The sequence below is a fragment of the Oncorhynchus tshawytscha genome, linkage group LG26 (genome assembly GCF_018296145.1).
Source record: "Oncorhynchus tshawytscha isolate Ot180627B linkage group LG26, Otsh_v2.0, whole genome shotgun sequence".
Lineage (NCBI taxonomy): Eukaryota > Metazoa > Chordata > Actinopteri > Salmoniformes > Salmonidae > Oncorhynchus > Oncorhynchus tshawytscha.
The window spans coordinates 5,988,243-6,010,165 of NC_056454.1; the positions used below are offsets into that span (position 1 = coordinate 5,988,243).

Genomic DNA, 21,923 nt, shown 5'->3' on the forward strand with positions numbered 1-21,923 from the left:
TCCTGCTAAAAGTCCGTTGTTTGCGTTCTAGATGATTCCCAAAAAACATTGCTGTACAACAACTGATTAATCAAATATAGGCACAATATCTATAAATTGTGGTGCATTTCTTTTTGGACAATTTTACAATGTGTTGTGATGCGCAAGTGTATGAAAGTCACAGTTGGACTTACAGTTGAAGATGGAAGTTTACATACACTTAGGTTGGAATCATTAAAACTCATTTTTCAACCACTAAACAAATGTCTTGTTAACAAACTATAGTTTTGGAAGCATCTGGAAGGCTACCCGAAACGTTCGACCTAAGTTAAACAATTTAAAGGCAATGCTACCAAATACTAATTGATTGTATGTAACCTTCTGACCCACTGGGAATGTGATGAAATAAATCATTCTCTATATTATCATTCTGACATTTTACATTCTTAAAATAAAGGGGTGATCCTAACTGACCCAAGACAAGGATTTTTTACTTGGATTAAATGTCAGGAATTGTGAAAAACTGAGTTTAAATGTATTTGGCTAAGGTGTATATAGCTGCACTAATAAAGTACTAATCTCAACTCACACTCTGTCAATTTCCTGTCCTCCATGCTGTCGATCTTCTTGCCATTGTGGAACCAAACGATTGTGGGGTACGGCAGGCCGGCCACCTTGCACTTGAGCACGGCCTCCTTGCCCTCAATCACGTCCACGTCGTACAGTGGATTGACAAAGTCAGGCATGATGAAGCGCTCAACCTCGTTGACCAGCACCTCAGGCTCCTCCGGGATGGACGGCATCTTCTCTAGCTTCACCCTTTGGAGGGAGGAGATCAGGGAGGGAGGGAAATGAAAAAGAGTGAGGGAGTTATTGGAGAGAGAGAGAGAGCAACTTGTTGAATGTGCTTAATATGGATTGTGAAATCTAGGCTAGATTATTTCAAAATGTTGTATTTAGACAGTGAAGCTAAAACTTAAATTGTCTCTATTCTCCAGCATTTGATCAATATGACACAATAGTGGAGAATGTTTTATTTGAGGGGATTTTCATACATACTTTTTGTCATGTAGTGTATGTGGACACCTGATTGTCGAACATCTCATTCCAAAATCATTGGCAATACTATGGAGTTGGTCCCCCCTTGGCTGCTATAAAAGCCCCCACTCTTCTGGAAAGGCTTTCTACTAGATGTTGGAACATTGCTGTGGGGACTTGCTTCCATTTAGCCACAAGAGCATTAGTGATGTCGGGCCCTGATGTTGGGTGATTAGGCCTTGTTTGCAGTCAGCGGTCCAATTCATCCTAAAACTGTTTGATGGGGTTGAGGTCAGGGCTCTGTGCAGGCCAGTAAAGTTCTTCCACACCGATCTCGACAAACGATTTCTGTATGAACCTCGCTTTGTGCACGGGGGCATTGTCATGCTGAAACAGGAAAGGGCCTTCCCCAAACAGTCTAGAATATCATTGTATGCTGTAGCGTTGAGATTTCCCTTCACTGGAACTAAGGAGCCTGAACCATGAAAAACAGCCCCAGACCATTATTCTTTCTCCATCAAACTTTACAGTTGGCAATATACATTGGGGCAGGTAGCGTTTTCCTGGCAACCGCCAAACCCAGATTGGTCTGTCGGACTGCCAGATGGTGATACGTGATTCATCACACGTTTCTACTGTTCCAGAGTCCAATGGCAGCAAGCTTTACACCATTCCAGCCGACAGTTGGCATTGCGCATGGTGATCTTAGGCTTGTGTGCAGTTGCTCGGCCATGGAAACCCATTTCATTTAGCTCCAGACGAACAGTTTTGTGCTGACGTTGCTTCCAGAGGCAGTTTGGAACTCGGTAGTGAGTGTTGCAACCGAGGACAAATTATTTTTACGCGCAATGTGCTTCAGCACTCGGCTGTCTCATTATGTGAGCTTGTGTGGCCTACCAGTTCGCAGCTAAGCCGTTGTTGCTCCTAGATGTTTCCACTTCTCAATAACAGCACTTACAGTTGACCAGGGCAGCTCTAGCAGGGCAGATATTTGACGAACTGACTTGTTGGAATCCTATAAACTGACTTTTTGGTATCCAAGTGCCATGTTGAAAGTCACTGAGGTCTTCAGTAAGGCCATTCTACTGCCAATGTTTGTGTATGGAGATTGCATGGCTGTGTGCTCGATTGTATACACCTATCAGCAACCAGTGTAGCTGAAATAGCCTAATTTACTAATTTGAAGGGGTGTCCACAAACTTTTGTATATATAGTGTATATGCTTTAACACTTAGACATAAAATTAGGGAAGACCGGGGACAAAATGTATTGTATTGAATTTTACTCTATTGTTCAGAGACCCTTTGAAATAGGGCGGTCATTTTTTTATATAAGAAACTTACATCTGTCTCAATCATTCATAAAATGTTGCACTAACTCTGTTGCACTGACTCGATGCACACACACTGGACTCTACCCACACATTCACACATACTTACACTAACACCCCAACAGACACATAAACACATACTACATACTTTCACACACACATAACACGTGGACACATGCATACTGATAGCACACTCACACACACACACACACACACTTTCACACTCGCCACAAATGCTGCTGATACTGTCTATTATCTATCCTGTTGCCTAATCACTTACCTACTGTATATGTACATACAGTAGCTACCTCAATTACCACGTACACCTGCACATGGACTCGGTACTGGTACTCCCTGTATATAGCCACGCTATTTTTACTAGTTATTGTTATTCATTATTCACTATGTATTTCTTCCTGGTGTCAATATTTGTATTTTTATTTTATTTTTATGTTTAACTCAGCATTGTTGAAAAGGGACCCTTAAGTAAGCGTTTCAATGTTAGTCTGCACCTGTAGTTTACAAAGCATGTGACAAATAAAATTTGATTTGATTTAGGTCTGTGCATAAAACGGTCGGATCAAAATATAGATTTTAATCTGAAAAGTCCTGATGTTACATTTGCCCCCATGCCAGGGGCAATTGTAAGAGTAACTGGGGTCAAATGGAATGCCTAAGAAATAAACCAAATAAACTCAATTAACTTTTAAAAAACATTAACGTTTATGAACTATCATATCATCATAGACATATGTAATGATTTTGCAAGAAATAATTATTTTTATGTATGTAACCAATATTTACAGTAACACCCCTGTTTGGTTCGGTTCCTCTCACAATATATTGAATAGTCTAATGGTGCCCAGGTCATATATGTTTACAACTCCTTTGGCACTCTACATGACCCCAAGGATATTGAATTGTGACAATTACACAATTATTTGTATAATTCATACTATCTTAAAGTTAAAATAACTTGTTTTCATCATTTGGCTGCTTGACTCAGGGTCATTTTCACACTGTGTTACAATTCCCCCCAACCCTAGCAGCCATGGCAAAACATCATGTGCCTAGCAAGAGGAAACAATAGTGACACATGTCAATCATGTCAATGTTAAGCAAATATAAAGTGATGAAAATTATGTTAGTTCAAATTCTTGGACATTAAGGCTCAGGATAGTATAAAAAATGTACAGCCAGTGGAACAAACTACTTACACACCTAAATAACCAACATTTGCCCATAAAATGAGCAAATGGTGAGATATTTGGCTTAAACTTTTCAAGCAGGGAGAGAACTTTAATGGGCATGTACTGAGTTTTGTCACTCTAGCTAGTTTCTGTTAGGAGAAATTGAAGGTGTTACAATTGTCCCCAGTCTCCCCCACGTTATTTATATACAGTATCTAGTCCCTTCCATTGGAAGAAATCACTTGGAGTATTTGGACAAATTAAATGTGAAAGGAATGTAAGAGAATATAACACAATAGATCTGGTAAAAGATAAACTAAAGAAAAAACAACTGTTCTTTTGTATTTTTTTTGTACCATCATCATGCAATTTAGATTTTGGCCACTAGATGGCAGCAGTGTATGTGAAACGTTCCAATGAACCATTGCACTTCTGTTCAAGATGTTGTATTAAGACTGCTCAAATGTGCCTAATTTGTTTATTGATAACTTTTCATGTTCAAAATGTTGCACTCTCCTCAAACAATAGCATGGTATTCTTTCACTGCAATAGCTACTATAAATTGGACAGTGCAGCTAGATTAACAAGAATTTAAGCTTTCTGCTAATATCAGATATGTCTATGTCCTGGTAAATTTTCTTGTGTACTTACATCCTTATGCTAATCGCATTAGCCTATGTTAGCTCAACTGTCCCGTGGACGGGACACCGATCCCAAATAAGTTTTAAACTAGTCTAAAGGTTAGCGCTTGGTCCCAAATCGCTTGCACCCAATGACTACATCAAGCTTGACATCTCGTTGGTGTCACGCCTTGGTCTTAGTATTTTGTGTTTTCTTTAATTATTTGGTCAGGCCAGGGTGTGACATGGGTTATTGTGGTGTGTTTTTGTCTTAGGGGTTTTGTGGGGTGTCTACGTAGTCTATGGCTGCCTGAGGCGGTTCTCAATCAGAGTCAGGTGATTCTCGTTGTCTCTGATTGGGAGCCATATTTAGGCAGCCATATTCTGTGAGTATTTTCGTGGGTGATTGTTCCTGTCTTAGTGTTTTGTATTTTCACCAGATAGGCTGTTTCGGTTTTCATTATTTCATTCCGTTAGTTTTGTAGTTTCTGTATGTATAGGTTTTCCTTCATTAAAATATATCATGAATCATCATCACACTGCATTTTGGTCCGATCCTTGTTCTACCTCTTCGTCAGAGGAGGAGATTGAAGAGAGCCGTTACAGTTGGGTGCATTTGCAGATTGTTTTGGGTATATTCTGGGACATGTCTTGCACAATAGTAACTTATTGGTGAATGGTGCCTGGAGTAATTTTATTTCCAAATGTGCAGAGAGGATGTTTCTGAGCACTTCTAAATTCTTCCTGATGCTGCCACGATTAAGAAAATTCATAAATGGATCATGAATAATGATGAATAATGATATTTGTGCCTCTGTAACTTTCTCACTCTTCATTATTCATGATTCATTCAGCATTTGTCATGATCATGGCAGCATCCAAATGAATACAGTGCCTTGCGAAAGTATTCGGCCCCCTTGAACTTTGCGACCTTTTGCCACATTTCAGGCTTCAAACATAAAGATATAAAACTGTATTTTTTTGTGAAGAATCAACAACAAGTGGGACAAAATCATGAAGTGGAACGACATTTATTGGATATTTCAAACTTTTTTAACAAATCAAAAACTGAAAAATTGGGCGTGCAAAATTATTCAGCCCCCTTAAGTTAATACTTTGTAGCGCCACCTTTTGCTGCGATTACAGCTGTAAGTCGCTTGGGGTATGTCTCTATCAGTTTTGCACATCGAGAGAATGTGCATAGAAACATATTTTATTCTCACTTTATTCTCACTCCAAAATGACACCTTGAGTTACTATTGGACAAGACATGACCCAAAACAAACTGCAAATGCACCAACCGTATTTGTAGAGTCACAACCTTGATGTAGTCATTACAGGGAATGATTATAAAACCAATACTAAAGTTTTGACTACTTTAACACACTATAGCAAATTTACCCAAATAATTATGATTTCTTCAAATGGGGGACACAAAGTTAAAGTGATTTGATGTCTAAATGGTAAAACAGATATATATGAAAATACCCTAAAATAAAAGGTGGAATTCTGGTACTGTTGCTGTCATATTTCAAATCCAAAATGCTGGAGTACAGAGCCAAAATTACAAATGTAGCTTCACTGTCCAAATACATATGGTGAGGAATGTAGGTGGTATGTGTGTTCCTACATTTGAGATGACATAGCAGGTTTGGGCTCCTGGACATAGAGTTCAGCGGCACTCTCGGCATCGCCGTGTGGATTGCAAGAGATGACTGTGTAGAAGCCCTCATCTTCGTTGGTGACATGAGAGATTATGAGGGAGTGACGTCCTCCCTCTTGTAAGATCTGCACATTGTCACTCTCTACCAGTGTATGGTCTGGGGAGAAAAGAGGACATACAGACATTGAGACATTGTCTGCACAGTGATTTTATTTGCTAAACCTTGAAATTTGCTTGCCACAAACAAATATAACTGTAGTAATTACTATGTAACATTGTGTACCTGCCAGACCTGGGTTCAAATACTATATAAAATATTTGAATTACTTTTACATAGATCTGGAAGTAGTTAATTATTGAAATGTATTCAGAAATAAACTTGGAAAGTATTGGCATGTATTTTAAAATACTCAAATACACTCACATGATTTAACCCATGTATTTGAAAATAGTGTTTGAAATAAGTAGTTGAAAATACTTTCAAATAGTAGGCTATTTATAGGAAATTATTTGGCTGGGTGAACATGATGAAAATGGGTCTCCTACCAAAATGTCTCCAGCTGACTTTTGGAGGTGGTGTTCCGCTGACCTTGCAGTCAAAGCGGGCGTTACGTCCCTCAATCACCTCTAAGGCATCCAGCTTGCGGGTGAAAAGGGGCTTGATGGAAGGGATGACTTTGAGTTGGCCACTTAAAGTCAGTTCCTCTAAAACAAAACAAGGCCTACTTAAAGAAACAAACTTGAAAATAAAGTTGAAAATTAAGTAAAACATTTACAGTACCGGTTTTATTAATTCAAATGGTCATTCAACTCATTTCAAGAACTCCAGTTTGATTCTGGGAAGTTGATGACTTACATGTTATCATCTATATGATATGATACTGTATATGTATACAATAATATATATAAGCTAATTTATATTTTGGTTAATCTATATGTTTGGTTATTCTAAACCACAGAAGTGAAGAGGACAAGCGAAGCAGATGACGGTGCACTTAAGAGTTTACCTTTGGCAGAGGTCAGCTTGCACATATAGGTGCCACTGTCGTCCTCGTGCACTGAGTTGAGGAGCAGCATGCACCTTTTCCCGTCAAAATGCATTTTGCAGTTGAGCAGAGATGGCTGGATTAGTTTACCATCTGCAAGCCAATCGACGTCTGTGTCCAGTGGTCCAATTATGTGGCAATCTAACATAACAGTCTCACCTGCGTCCGCTGTGATGTCCATCACTGGACGGATAATTGTTAGGCCTGGCTCCACTGGTGGCACTAGAGGATACACAGGACAAGAGAGAATATTTTGTAAAATCTGTGTCTCATTCGTTATCTGGCAGTCTAAAAGTTAAGTATTTAGTAAGGTATATACTTAATATATCACCTGCGTTTTCAAAGTTGTGCAATAATCATGGATTTGAAGCAGTGGTGTAAAGTACTTAAGTAAAAATACTTTAAAATACTACTTAAGTAGTTTTTTGGGTATCTGTACTTTGCTATTTATATTTTTGACAACTTTTACTTTTGCTTCACTACATTCCTATAGAAAATATTGTTCTTTTAAAGTACAAAATATTTTACTTTTAGCAGGACAAGAAAATTGTGAAATTCACACACTTATCAAGAGAACATGTGATCAAACCTACTGCCTATGGTCTGGCGGACTCACTAAACACAAATTCATATTTTGTAAATAATGTGTTGGAGTGGCTATCTGTATATTTTAGAAACAAGAAAATTCTTGCTTAATATAAGGATTTTAAAATTATTTATACTTTTACTTCTACTTTTGATACTTAAGTATATTTTAGACCAAATACTTTAAAACTTTTATTCAAGTAGTATTTTACTCGCTGACTTTCACTTGAATAACTTTCTATTAATTAAAACCTCATAAGGATCTGGGGGGGGGATCCCATAGTGGAAGGTATCTATACTGTAATGACCTGGCTAGATCATAAAGGACAAATTGTCCAGACAGAGGTTTGAGTTTACGAATTCACGGTTTATTAACCCAACTCCTCACAGGCTACTGCTTGGCCATAGTCCACGCCAAATATCAAATCAAATCCAAATCAAATAAAATGTTATTGGTCACATGCAGATGTTAATGTGTAGCGAAATGCTTGTGCTTCTTGTTTTGACAATGCAGTAATATCTAACAAGTAATCTAACAAATTCACAACAACTACTTGATACAAATATAAAGGGATGAATAAGGATATTTACATATAAATATACTGCATGGATGAGCGATGGCTATGCAGCATAGGTGAGATGCAGTAGATGGTATAGAATACAGTATATACTGTACATATGAGATGAGTAATATAATGTGTAAACATTATTAAAGTGGCGTTATTTAAAGTGACTAGTGATACCTTTGTATAGTCAATTTATTAAAGTGGCTATTGATTTGAGTCTGTATGTTGGCAGTAGCCTCTCTATGTTAGTGATGGCTATTTAACAGTCTGATGGCCTTGACGTAGAAGCTGTTTTTCAGTGTCTTGTTCCCAGCTTTGATGCACCTGTACTGACCTCGCATTCTGGATGATAGCAGGGTGAACAGGTAGTGACTCGGGTGGTTGTTGTCCTTGATGATCTTTTTGGCCTTCCTGTGACATCGGGTGCTGTAATTGTCCTGGAGGGCAGGTAGTTTGCCCCTGGTGATGCATTGTGCAGACAGCACTACCCTCTGGAGAGGCTTGCGGTTGAGGACGGTGCAGTTGCCGTACCAGGCGGTGATACAGCCCGACAGGATGCTCTCGATTGTGCATCTGTAAATATTTGTGAGTGTTTTAGGTGACAAGCCAAATTTATTCAGCCTCCTGAAGTTTAAGAGAGGTTGTTGTGCCTTCTTCAACACAATGTGTGTGTGGGTGGACCATTTCAGTTTGTCTGTGATATGTACGCCGGGGAACTTAAAACGTTCTACCTACTCCACTACTGTCCTGTAGATGTGGATGGGGAGGTGCTCTCTCTGCTGTTTCCTGAAGTTCGCAATCATCTCCTTTGATTTGTTGACGTTGAGTGAGAGGTTATTTTCCTGACACCACACTCCGAGGGCCCTCACCTCCTCCCTGTAGTCCATCTAGTCATTGTTGGTAATCAAGCCTACCATTGTAGTGTCGTCTGCAAACTTGATGATTGAGTTGGAGGCGTGCATGGCACGCAGTCATGGGTGAATAGGAAGTACAGGACAGGGCTGAGAACGCACCCTTGTGGGGCCCCAGTGTTGAGGATCAACGGGGTGGAGATGTTGTTTCCTACCTTCACCACCTGGGGCAGCCCGTCAAAGTCCAGGACCCAGTTGCACAGAGCGGGGTCAAGGTCCCAGGGTCTTGAGCTTAATGACAAGTTTGGAGGGTGTTATGGTGTTAAATGCTGAGCTGTGTCAATGAAAAGCATTCTTACATAGGTATTCCTCTTGTCCTGAAAGGATAGGGCAGTGTGATGGCAATTGCATCGTCAGTGGACCAATTGGAGCAGTAAGCAAATTGGAGTGGGTCTAGGGTATCAGATTGGGTGGAGGTGATGTGATCCTCTCAAAGCACTTCATGATGACAGAAGTGAGTGCAACGGGGTGATAGTCATTTAGTTCAGTTACTGTAGCTTTCTTGGGAACAGGAACAATGGTGGCCATCTTGAAGAATGTGGGGACAGCAGACTGGATAGGGATGGATTGAATATGTCCGTAAACACACCAGACAGGTTGTCTGCGCATGCTCTGAGGACGCAGCTATGGATGCCCTCTGGGCCGGAAGCCTTGTGAGGGTTAACAGGTGTAAATGTTTTACTCAAGTTAGCCACGGAGAAGGAGAGCCCACAGGCTTTGGTAGCGGGCAGTGTCAGTGGCACTGTATTGTCCTCAAAGTGAGCAAAGAAGTTGTTTAATTTGTCTGGGAGCAAGGCGTCGATGTCTGCGACGGGGCTGGTTTTCTTTTTGTAATCCGTGATTGACTGTAGACCCTGCCACATACAGTATGTCTCGTGTTTGAGTTGTTGATTGGCGACTCTACTTTGTCTCTATACTGACTCTTTGCTTGTTTGATTGCCTTACGGAGAGAACAGCTGCTCTGTTTGTAAAACATTCGGTCATGTTTCCTGTCGCATTTCCATGACTAAAAGCGGTGGTTCACGCTTTCAGTTTTGTGCAAATGCTGCCATCAATCCACGGCTTCTGGTTAGGAAAGGTTTTAATATTCATAGTGGGTACAACATCGCCGATGCACTTGCTAATAAACTCGCTCACCAAGTCAGCGTATACATCACTGTTATTGTCTGAGGTTATTCGGAACATATCCCAGTCCAAGTGATTGAAACAATCTTGAAGCATGGAATCCGATTGGTCAGACCAGCGTTGGATGGACCTGAGCATGGGCATTTCCTGTTTTAGTTTCTGTCTATAGGCTGGGACCAACAAAATGGAGTCATGGTCAGATTTGCCGAATGCAGGGCGGGGGAGGGCTTTGTAGGCCTCACGGAAGTTAGAGGAGTAATGATCCAGAATTCTACCAGCTCGTGTCGTGCAATCTATATGCTGATAGATTTTAGAAAGTCTTGTTCTCAGGTTAGTTTTGTTAAAATTCCTAGCTACAATAAATGCAGCCTCAGGATATATGGTTTCCAGTTTACATAGAGTCCAGTAAAGTTCATTCAGGGCTGACGAGGTATCTGCTTGGGGGGATATACGCGGCTGTGACTATAATCGAAGAGAATTCTCTTGGAAGATAATGCGGTTGGCATTTGATTGTAAGGAATACTCGGTCAGGTGAACAAAAGGACTTGAGTTCCTGTATGTTGTTGTGATTACACCATGAGTCATTAATCATAAGGCATAGACCCCCGCCCATCTTCTTACCAGATAGATGTTTGTTTCTGTCGGCACGATGCATTAAGAAATCGGGTGGCTGTACCAACTCTGACAACATGTCCCGAGTGAGCCATGTTTCCGTGAAAAAGAGAATGTTACAATCTCTGGTGTCTCTCTGGAAGGCAACTTGGGGCCTATTTTCGTCCACCTTGTTATCTAGAGATTGGACATTGGTGATTTAATATCCTCGGAAGAGGTGGATGGTGTGCTCGCCTTCTGAGTATGACCAGTAGGCCGTTCCGTCTGCCTCTCCTGCTGCGACTGCGTTGTTTTGGGTCTTCCTCCGAGATAAGAACCCATGTCCAGGGTGGAGTTCGAACAAAGGATCCGCTTCGGGAAAGACGTATTCCTGGTCGTAATGTTGATAAGTTGACATCGCTTTTACATCCAATAGTTATTCCCGGCTGAATGTAATAACACTTGAGATTTTCTGGGCTAACAATGTAAGAATTAATACCTACAAAAAAAAATAACTGCATAGTTTTCTAAGGACCTGAAGCGAGGCGATGGCACCGACAAAAATACCCATATAAAACAACCGTGACCTTCTCTTGTGAAGACCAGACGTAAGAGAGAGAACAATGGCTAAACATGGTCTTAAACTTGCACAAACAACACAAACAACTAACAGCATAACACACAGCTGTCTGTGAGGGTCGCTACAATACTTTTAATCAAGTATAACAATTTGGTACTTTTTCCACCACTGCTTATTAGGATGTTTTAATGACTTGTGAGTTTATAGCTTAATACTACTGTTATGATAGCTGTACTTCTGTACAAAGTATTATGTTGTCCTATGTTGTCATCTAGTGTTAAATTTGGGTACTATAGCTTTTAAATTGCTAACATTCAGTGCAGAGCTATTTCCTGTCAGAACAGAACAGACAGACAAGCTCAATTTTTTCACCTTAGTAGGCCTTGGTTAAAGATGAGTCTTTACATACTTTCGAGTTATTAGAAAATGCTTTTGCTAATTCAAATTGGGTTTCTAGAATATTTATGTTTTTTACATGTTTATTCTAGTTTCCTAAATTCCGATGATGCTAAGCTAATTATGCTAACTATCACCCATTCACTTAACATTGTGCGTTAGCATGCTAGCTATCGTTTTAGGATGGTATTTAGCTTCTTGGTTTTTGGATGTATCTAGCTATTTTAAGTGTTCAGATATCTCTTGTGACAAAGCTAAATCATAATTATTAAGCTACTGAATATGGACACTTAGATTATGTGTATATGTTTAGTGGTACCTTTCCTGTGATTGTCATCATATCTGCACGGTCATGTTGTTTAGCTAGGCTAGTTTTTGTTGCTAACTCGCGATAGAGATGCTGTTCTTTATTTGTATCCATTCGTGTGAATGTATATAGTGACTTTCTCATACAGTTTCTCCTTTCTGTATCTATTACAGTTTTCAAACAAAATGTCTTCTACTAAAGATTCTTAACGGTACCAATGCCTTCTGATTATTTACTGGAAGAGTGTAAGCTATCTGTCAAGCTTTGTAGCGTAAACAATCTGCAGGTAGAACAACTGCTCTTATTACTATGCTTAGAGTCAGTGTTATGACACAGTATAGGTGTTATAAGGCATTATATGTACCTCACATATATGTTATCCAACGTTTTGTATTATTTGATTGGCATACAGCAAAGAGAGGGATTGGAAATAGACAGCCTTGCTGTACTGTACCTTTCACCTCCAGTTTGCATGCGCACTGCTTTGTTCCATACTCATTGATGATCTTGCAGGTGTACACTCCCGTGTCCGACTTCTGAGCAGAGTTGATGGTCATTTCAAAAGTGCCGTCCTTGGTCTCACACATTGTGTGGTGCAAGTCTGTTTTTATCGTTTCCCTGTCCCTCAGCCTGAACAAAGAGAGAGTTCTATATTTAGAAATGTTTTGCAATGTTTAGAGATGCATGACAATGGAGAGGGAACTACAGTATACTGGTTTTATAAAGACTACATTGTAAATATAGAAACCATTGTCTTGCCAATGTGAACCATGCCATGCACAAAACTCTAATGGCAAGATACAATATACATATGTGGACCCCCTTTCACATGAGTGGATTCGGCTATTTCAGCTACACCTGTTACTAATAGGTGTATGAAATCGAGCACACGGTCATGTAATCTCCATAGAGAAACATTGGCAGTAGAATGGCCTTACTGAAGACCTCAGTGATTTTCAACGTGGCACCATTGTAGGATGCCACCTTTCCAAGAAGTCAGTTAGTCAAATGTGTGCACTGCTAGATCTGCCCCAGTCAACTGTAAGTGCTGTTATTGTGAAGTGGAAACATCTAGGACAGGCCTGGGCAAAGGCCTTTGTTTTTCAAAGAAAAGGAAAGTAGACAATGAATGTAGGGTGATCAAGCAAGAGTGGACATCAAAATATTTCTTTATTGAGGTATCAGGGAAAGCTGTGTGCTTGGTGTGCAAAGAGAGCATTGCTGTCTACAACTTGTCCTGACATTTCCATACCTTAATTAAGGGAACATTTTGACATCCACCATATGGTTAGTGAGAAAGTCCATGTTGCAAATGTACGGTCCCTTATTAGACGTCGACGTTCGCGGACGGCGTCGGGCCGTGCGGCAGGGCCGGATCTACCGGGAAGTCATCAAACGTACTCTCTCAGACATTCGGTTTCCGTTTTATAAAATAATCAAATTTTGGTCATTTTTCCGCTGTCCCGGTAAATCCAACAAGAGGGCATAAGCAATCATATTGCAAATGTACAAAACATCACGAATCACGACGTGGCCTTATCTCCAAAACGGAAAATATTTTGAAGCCAAAACTTGGTGAGCGTAGGTTTGGCATAATGGGCAGTTGGCCCCGAACAAGATGGCGTCTAGGCCTCAACGGTTTTTGAGTTATGGCCATTTATCTGCGATTAAAGGTCCAAAATGAAAATAGAGCAATAATTTTTCCGCTTCACGTCAAAGTCAAGGAGCCTCCGGTGTCAATAATAAAAGAACGAGCAATTTATCTATCGTCATTTAGGAGAAATCGTACAATGTCAAATTGGTGATGTTCAAAAATATATATATTTTTAAACAGTTGCAGATCCAGTTGCAGGGTGTTCATACGAATCTTTTTAAAGTGTGCTGCAGAGCTCTGCGAGATTTCTGTGATTTTACGTGATTTTCTGAAATAACACACACTCACTAAACCCTCCGTAAATAACTCAGTTCTTAACGTAAAGACTTAAAACTCAGGATTCTGTAAAGGCATACCCCAATCAGGATATGTGTTTACTTATAGCTTCCTGTGCCAACCAAGTGCCATAATTGGTCACAGGGGCTGTTTCGAAGGGTTAAAACTTCATATGTGTGATTAGGCAACCCCCATGAACTGTAAATCAGTCATTTTTCCCATAAAATTTCAAAGAAAAACTAAATCACACACACACACAACTTGGAAGGAGGGACCCATTGGGGTGCGTCGAGACAGACAGTGCCTGCAATTAGTTACCTTTGTTCGAGCTAAAAAAGAACCGTCAGACCTAGAGTTCTGAAACTTTAGAAACCTGTTCTAGGCCTCAGGTCGATAGTGTGTGGTGAGTTACGTGGCTCTAGAAGGTTCTCGGACTGAGAAACAGCCTCGTACATTTGCAATGACTTCAATTCATTTGGACCATTACGAAAATGACGACATTTAGAAAAGTCTCAGAGACGCAAGACTAGGTGCATTGAAACCGGCTTGGCCCATAGAGACGGACCCCAATGTTTCTGTCCGATAGTTCATTCAAGGACCCCGTAGCAAGGAATGGAAAAAAGTGGATTTTCAGCACCAATTAGGGTTTTGCTCGGGCACCGAAGGACCTATCGAGCCGAAACTCGGGATTCGGGGTCGTCTCACAATGGCCTACACATAATGTCCGAACTGGACCCGCAGCTAGAACGTAACTATGTGTTTTACATTTTTAATATGTTTTAAACTGAAAGCGCTGTGAATTATAGGCCTGCTCTGACAAATGTGATAGTTGGCTTCCAAATGAGTTGGAAAAAGTGGGTTTGATGTCAATTGGTATCAGTTTGGTGTCAGAATGACATCTAATTGACTGATGGACACTGACTTGCTAGTTGACTTTTGTACATTTGCAATATGTTTAAACGGAGAGGGACCATCACCAAAATGGCATTCTGAAATCAACACAAAAAATGGCATCACCATAGTCTCCAGACAGTGCCGAGATCAACGAGATGCCCCGCTTGACCGTAGCTCGCTCTGAGTGCAGCGACCTTGAAAAACAGAAGGCCCAAAATGAAGCCTGGCCCTAAATGTCATTTGAGATTGTGAGAAGCACAATTCGACCTCAGGTACGTACCTGAGGTCCTTCCGATCCGTGCAAGCCTAACCTTGACCGTGTTGCATTAACCCTTAACAGTTAAAAGAAGGTGTTTACATCAAACAGTTTGCATTGACTTCTCTCCCCATAGGAATACATTGCCTGCTCCTCTAAAGTCAACCTGAAGCCTATGTGGGTTATGAATGCCTTATGAACCTGTCTTCTATGACAGTCCATCAGACCACTATGAGGTCTACCTGTGACAATTCTAAGCTTCCTGAAGCAACCGGAAGTGGTTAAAATCACCCTAAAAGTGTTTTGAAACACATAACCTGTCTTTATGAAAATCACTGCATTCAACCCTGTGTAGATCAGTCAATTCTTAACTTAAAGACTTAAAACTCAGGATTCTGTAAGAGGCTATCTCAATCAAGACATGTGTTCACTTATAGCTTCCTGTGCCAACCGGAAGTGCCTTTCATTGGGTCACACTGTCTGTTTTGAAGGGTTATAAAGTCACATCTTTCCAAAACTTCATATGTGTGACTAGGTAACCCTCCTGAACTGTAAATCAGTCATTTCTCCCAACAGATGTCAAAGAAAAGCTCTCACACACACACACAGCAAGGATGGAGTGACAAAGTTGCGGTGCTTAAACTTAACTGACTTGCCTATATCACTCCCACTGACCTGTAACTTGAGCTTATCGATCTTCAGTCTGATGCAGTGATTGGAGAACTATTCAAAACAATGTCACTGACAAGGTTCTATGCATCTCTCGATGAACAAAACTTTCCAAAGACTAGGAGTCATGCTCAGAAGATGTTTGTACTATTTGGGTCAAACGGTAATATTAAACATTAAAGAACATACAAGTATCTTATATCATTTACAAGCTTAACTTCTTGTTAATCCAACTGCGTTGTCAGATGTTTGTACTGTTTGGGTCAAACTATGTATGTGAACAGACATTTTCAGTGATGAAATATAACATGTCAAGGTCATACTGACTCTAACCTCAGCAATCCTATGCATAGCAACATCAGAAACTATACCTGACTTCACTGCTCTAGTCAATGGCCATCAGAGACTTCACTCCTCACACTGATTGAGTAGTATTTCTTTGTGCTAGGTGTTCCGTAGCGGGATCACGTCCAGTGAAGTTGCAGGGCGCCAAATTCAAATGACAAAATCATAATATTAAACATTAATGAACATACAAGTGTCTTATATCATTTAAAAGCTTAACTTCTTGTTACTCCAACTGCGTTGTCAGATTCCAAGAAAGCTTACCATGCGATTACCTGAGGACAGCGCCCCACATCAAAATAACAAATAGCGATGAAATAAATCACTTACCTTTGAAGATCTTCCTCTGTTTGCAATCCCAAGGGTCCCAGCTACACAATGAATGTTTGTTTTGTTTGATAAAGTCCTTCTTTATTCTTCTTTATGCCCAAAAAAGTATGTTTAGTTGGCACATTCATTTCAGTAATCCACAACTTCAACATGCATACAAAGGAATCCAAAAAGCTACTGGTAAACTTTGTCCAAACAAGTCAAACAGTGTTTCTATATAATCCCCAAGTACCCTAATATGTAAATAAACAATAATATTTCAGACGGAAAGAACAGTGTTCAATTGGAAAGGAAAATAACGAAGAGTATGCTCTCATTCACACGGACAAAAGCCTACCATTCCTGATTAGCTCACTTTGGAAAAACTACAATTACTTGTTTGTTTTTCAAGAAACAAGCCTGAAACCCTGTATAACGACTGTTGACATCTAGTGGAAGCCATTGAAACTGCAATCTGTGAGCTATTTTTTATATACAGAGCCAAAGACTTTCATTGGAAAGGCCAGCGACCTCAAAACAAAAATCTGAATGGATTTCAAAGTGTTTTCTATCATATTCTACCAATTATTTGCATATCCTAGCTTCTGGGCCTGAGTAACAGGCAGTTTATTTTGGACACGTCAGTCAGGCAGATATTCAGGATACTGCCCCCTTGCCAAATGTAATGTTGAGCTCTCTCTCTTTCTTGTGTTTTTGTGCATACCGGTTAATAAGAGTTCTGTCCGTGGTGCTGAATGCACAGTGAACTTTTCCCTCTGTGTAGTTCATTGCATGTAATAAATTAAGTAAAATATAGTAATGAAAATACCTACCAATAGGAGAACATGGATGTGGTTTATATGTTAAAGTTAAATAAGTGTATTACACTAGATATATCTGTCAACACAGTCATGCACATGATGTATAATCCTGTCATATGATGGGGCCCTCCATAGAAAATAATTCCCCAGGGCTGGTCTAAGAGCAACAACGGCTCTGCCTCGAAGTGGTAGGCCACACAAGCTCACAGAACGGGACCACCAAGTGCTGAAGGGCGCAGCACGTAAAAATTGTCTGTCCTCGATTGCAACACTCACTACCGAGTTTCAAACTGCCTCTGGAAGCAACGTCAGCACAAGAACTGTTCGTCGGGGGCTTCATGAAATGGGTTTCCATGGCCGAGCAGCCGCACACAAGCCAAAGATCACCATGCACAATGCCAAGCGTATGCTAGAGAGCTGTAAAGCTCGACGCCATTGGACTTTGGAGCAGTGAAAATGGCTCTCTGGAGTGATGAATCACGCTTCAACATCTTGCAGTCCGACGGACGAATCTGGGTTTGGCAGATGACGGGAGAACGCAACCTGCCCCGATGCATAGTGAAAAGGTTGGTGGAGGAAGAATAATGGTCCGGGGCATGGTTCGGGTTAGGCCCCTTAGTTCTAGGGAAGGGAAATCTTACCCCTAGAGCATACAATGACATTCTAGACAATTCTGTGCTTCCAACTTGGGGCCAAAGTTTGGGGATGGCCCTTTACTGTTTTACCACAAAGGGAGGTCCATAGAGAAATGTTTTTTTGAGATCGGTTGGGAAGAACTTGACTGGCCTGCACAGAGCGATCACCTCAATCCCATAGAACACCTTTGGGATGAATTGGAACGCCAACTGTGAGCCAAGCCTAATCCCCCAACATCAGTGCCCCGACCTCGCTGAATGGAAGCAAGTCCGGGCAGCAATGTTCCATCATCTACTGGAAAACCTTCCCAGAAGAGTGGAGGCTGTTATTACAGCAAAGGGGGGACCAACTCTATATCATTGCCCAGGATTTTGAAATGAGACGTTTGACGAGCAGGTGTTCACATACTGTACCTTTGGTGATGTAGTGTATGCATGACAAAACAAATTCTGTATTGTATCAATAACTCTTGTACATTACAGCAGGCTTTTTCAGTTAAGATTAAATACACAGAGCATTGAATTGATGATTTAATGGCGTAAGGAAACCTACCAATAAAGCATGGGTTTGGGCTGTCCATTTAGTCGGACAGACATGGTCACTTCTTGCCCCTCAATGACCGCTTGATCATTCATAGTTACCTGTTAAAACAGAGGATGAGCCATTTTGAAATGGGAGTTGACAGCACATAGACTAATTTCCATGCTGTCACTTTTGAAATGCAAACTACACTATATGGAACATCGGTAACACTTTACATGACACACAGTGTCTTAATACATTATGATGTCATATGATTGTATATATAATACATACATATATAATACATATATAATATCACATGAGTGTCAAAACCCACATTTTTTGAAATTAATTTTTTCCCTGCCAAGAAGTTTCCTTTTGTTAGAAAGTTTGTTTCTTACACCCTTTGTTGTTGTAATGAATTCTGAAGTCATGTTCTTTTTCCCATTATATTTTAAATAACTTGTAGAAAATAAACTTCATGAAACTGTCATGAAGCATTATGATCATCCTGCAGGACTTTACTTGGATTAAGAAAATACACATGACACTGTCAAGAAGCTTTACGACCATCATAATAATACAAGCCCAATAGGCCTATCACGTACTTTCCCTTATATCAATCATCAGTCAAAACAAGGATGTATTGTCCTGCTCCTGAAATCTACTCCTGCATTCATCCCAGTCATCAGCAACATAGCATTGGGATAGGTGCATGTCTGACATCAATGTGTGTGCAATTACAATGATAATTTAAAATGGTAAATTAAAAAAATATATATATATAACATGACATCTTGTGTCACACGGCCTGGCAGGGAGTGGTAGTGTACATTGATGACATCTTGATCTATTCTGCCACACGCGCGGAGCATGTGTCTCTGGTGCGTAAGGTACTTGGGCGACTACTGGAGCATGACCTGTATTGCAAGGCGGAGAAACGTGAGTTTTTCAAACAGTCCGTTTCCTTCCTTCCTTCCTATCGTATTTCCACCTCCGGGGTGGTGATGGAGGATGATCGTGTTACAGCCGTGCGTAATTGGCCGACTCCGACCACGGTGAAAGAAGTGCAGCGGTTTTTAGGGTTTGCCAATTAATACCGGAGGTTTATCCGGGGTTTTGGTCAGGTGGCTGCTCCCATCACCTCACTGCTGAAGGGAGGACCGGTCAGCAGAGGCGGACAGAGCTTTCAGTCGTCTGAGGGAGCTGTTCACCAATGCGCCCGTATTGGCGCATCCGGACCCCTCTTTAGCGTTCATAGTGGAGGTGGATGCGTCCGAGGCGGGGTTGGAGCCGTGCTGTCCCAACGCTCGGGCGTGCCATCGCCCGTGTGCTTTCTTTTCGAGCAAACTCAGCCCAGCGGAGCGAAACTATGATGTGGGGGACCGGGAGTTGTTAGCTGTAGTCAAGGCTCTGAAGGTGTGGAGACATTGGCTTGAGGGGGCTAAATACCCTTTTCTCATCTGGACTGACCATCGTAATCTCGAGTACATCCGGGCAGCTAAGAGACTAAATCCACGACAGGCTAGATGGGCCATGTTTTTTACTAGGTTCCAGTTTACCATCACATATCGGCCAGGCTCCCAAAACACCAAAGCTGACGCACTGTCTCGCCTCTATGATACCGAGGAACGGTCAGTTGAGCCAACTCCCATCATTCCACCGTCATGTCTCGTGGCACCGGTGGTATGGGAGGTGGACGCTGAGATAGAGAGGGCCTCACGGTCAGAGCCGGCTCCTCCGAACTGTCCAGTAGGGACCAAGTACGTGCCGAGGGTGGTCCGGGACAAGCTGATTCGGTGGGCTCATACTCTTCCCTCCTCGGGTCATCCTGGTATCAAGAGGACAGTGCAGAGTCTGAGAGGGAGATACTGGTGGCCCACACTGGCTAAAGACGTGAGATTTTATGTCTCCTCCTGCTCAGTGTGTGCTCAGAGCAAGGCTCCTCGACACCTGCCTAGAGGGAAATTACAACCCCTCCCCGTTCCACAACGGCCGTGGACACACTTATCGGTGGATTTTCTTACCGACCTTCCCCCGTCCCAAGGAAGTACTACGATCCTGGTCGTTGTGGATCGGTTTTCTAAGTCCTGTCGCCTCATTCCGTTGCCCGGTCTCCCTACGGCCCTGCAGACTGCTGAGGCTTTGTTTACCCATGTCTTCCGGCACTATGGGGTGCCTGAGGACATCGTCTCTGATCGGGGTCCCCAATTCACGTCCAGAGTGTGGAGCACGTTTATGGTGAGACTGGGGGTCTCGGTTAGCTTAACCTCAGGTTTTCAACCCGAGAGTAATGGGCAGGTGGAGCGCGTACCCAGGATGTGGGCAGGTTTCTGCGGTCCTATTGTCGGGACCGGCCTGGTGAGTGGGCAAGGTATGTTCCATGGGCCGAACTAGCCCAGTACTCCTTACGCCACTCCTCTACTAACTTGTCTCCTTTTGAGTGTGTGTTAGGTTACCAGCCGGTCCTGGCTCCATGGCATCAGAGTCAGACCGAGGCTCCTGCGGTGGAGGAATGGGTACAGCACTCCAAGGACACCTGGAAAGCCGTTCAGGACTCATTACGGTTAGCGGGAGAACGGCAGAAGAGGAGCGCTGACCAGCACCGCAGTGAGACCCCCGTGTTTGCACCGGGGGATAGGGTCTGGCTCTCGACCCGAAACCTGTCCCTCCGCCTGCCCTGTCGGAAGCTGGGGCCGCAGTGTGTGGGGCCGTTCAAAGTCCTGAGGAGAATAAACGAGGTGTGTTACAGGTTACAACTTCCTAGGTATTACCGTATTAACCCCTCGTTTCATGTGTCTCTCCTCAGGCCGGTGGTGGCTGGTCCCCTGCAAGAAGGTGAGGTGCCTGAGGTCCCTCCGCCCCCTCTGGACATCGAGGGGTCCCCGGCGTACACAGTTCGAGTCATTCTGGATTCGAGACGCCGGGTGGGGGCCCTATAGTACCTCGTGGACTGGGAGGGGTATGGCCCGGAGGAGAGATGCTGGGTTCCGGTGAGGGACATTTTGGACCCTTCTCTCCTGATAGATTTCCACCGCCTCCACCCGGATCGCCCAGCACCCCGTCCTCCGGGTCGTCCTCGAAGACGGTGGCGGCGCGCTGCAGGAGCCGCGCGTCAGGGGGGGGGGTACTGTCATGACTTCCGCAGAGGTTGGCTCTCCTGCACGTTCGGGCGGTGCTCGGCGGTCGTCGTCACCGTCCTACTAGCCACTACCGATCCCTTTTCGTGTATCTGTTGGTTTTGTCTGATTGGTTTCACCTGTGTGTTGTTTAGTTAATTAGTGTCTGTGTATATATAGTAGGTTGTCCTGCCCTTGTTTTGTGCGGGATTGTTTATTTTGTCATCTATGTCTGTCGGTGTGTCTTGTGTTCTTATTTTCTCCGGTTCGCCTTTTATCCTGTGTTGGATTGTTCACCCTGTGTGTATTTGGGTTGACCGTGTTTCTTGTTCACCGGAGAATAAACTTTCATATCGCTATCTGCTCTCTGCGCCTGATTCCACCCACCTTGAGTAGACGTGACATCTTGGCTATGGTGTAATGGAATGTTTTGACATGTGTGGTAGGTGATGTGGGTTTTGACACTCTTATGTAGATGCCATAACCAGCCATAAA

The 21,923-nt window shown here is 42.2% G+C and overlaps 1 protein-coding gene across 1 annotated transcript in view; it reads right to left on the bottom strand.

Moving 5' to 3' along the window:
* The window catches only part of LOC112224984 (striated muscle preferentially expressed protein kinase-like), a 136,790-nt gene that overhangs the window by 64,775 nt on the left and 50,092 nt on the right, over positions 1-21,923 (bottom strand). Inside the window, exons 10-16 of the mRNA XM_042306934.1 lie at positions 20,033-20,140; positions 18,340-18,428; positions 12,382-12,557; positions 6,828-7,088; positions 6,367-6,525; positions 5,788-5,977; positions 569-798 (exon numbers count right to left, since the gene is read on the bottom strand). Coding sequence (XP_042162868.1) covers positions 569-798; positions 5,788-5,977; positions 6,367-6,525; positions 6,828-7,088; positions 12,382-12,557; positions 18,340-18,428; positions 20,033-20,140 — 1,213 coding nt within the window. The remainder of the gene's footprint in view (positions 1-568; positions 799-5,787; positions 5,978-6,366; positions 6,526-6,827; positions 7,089-12,381; positions 12,558-18,339; positions 18,429-20,032; positions 20,141-21,923) is intronic.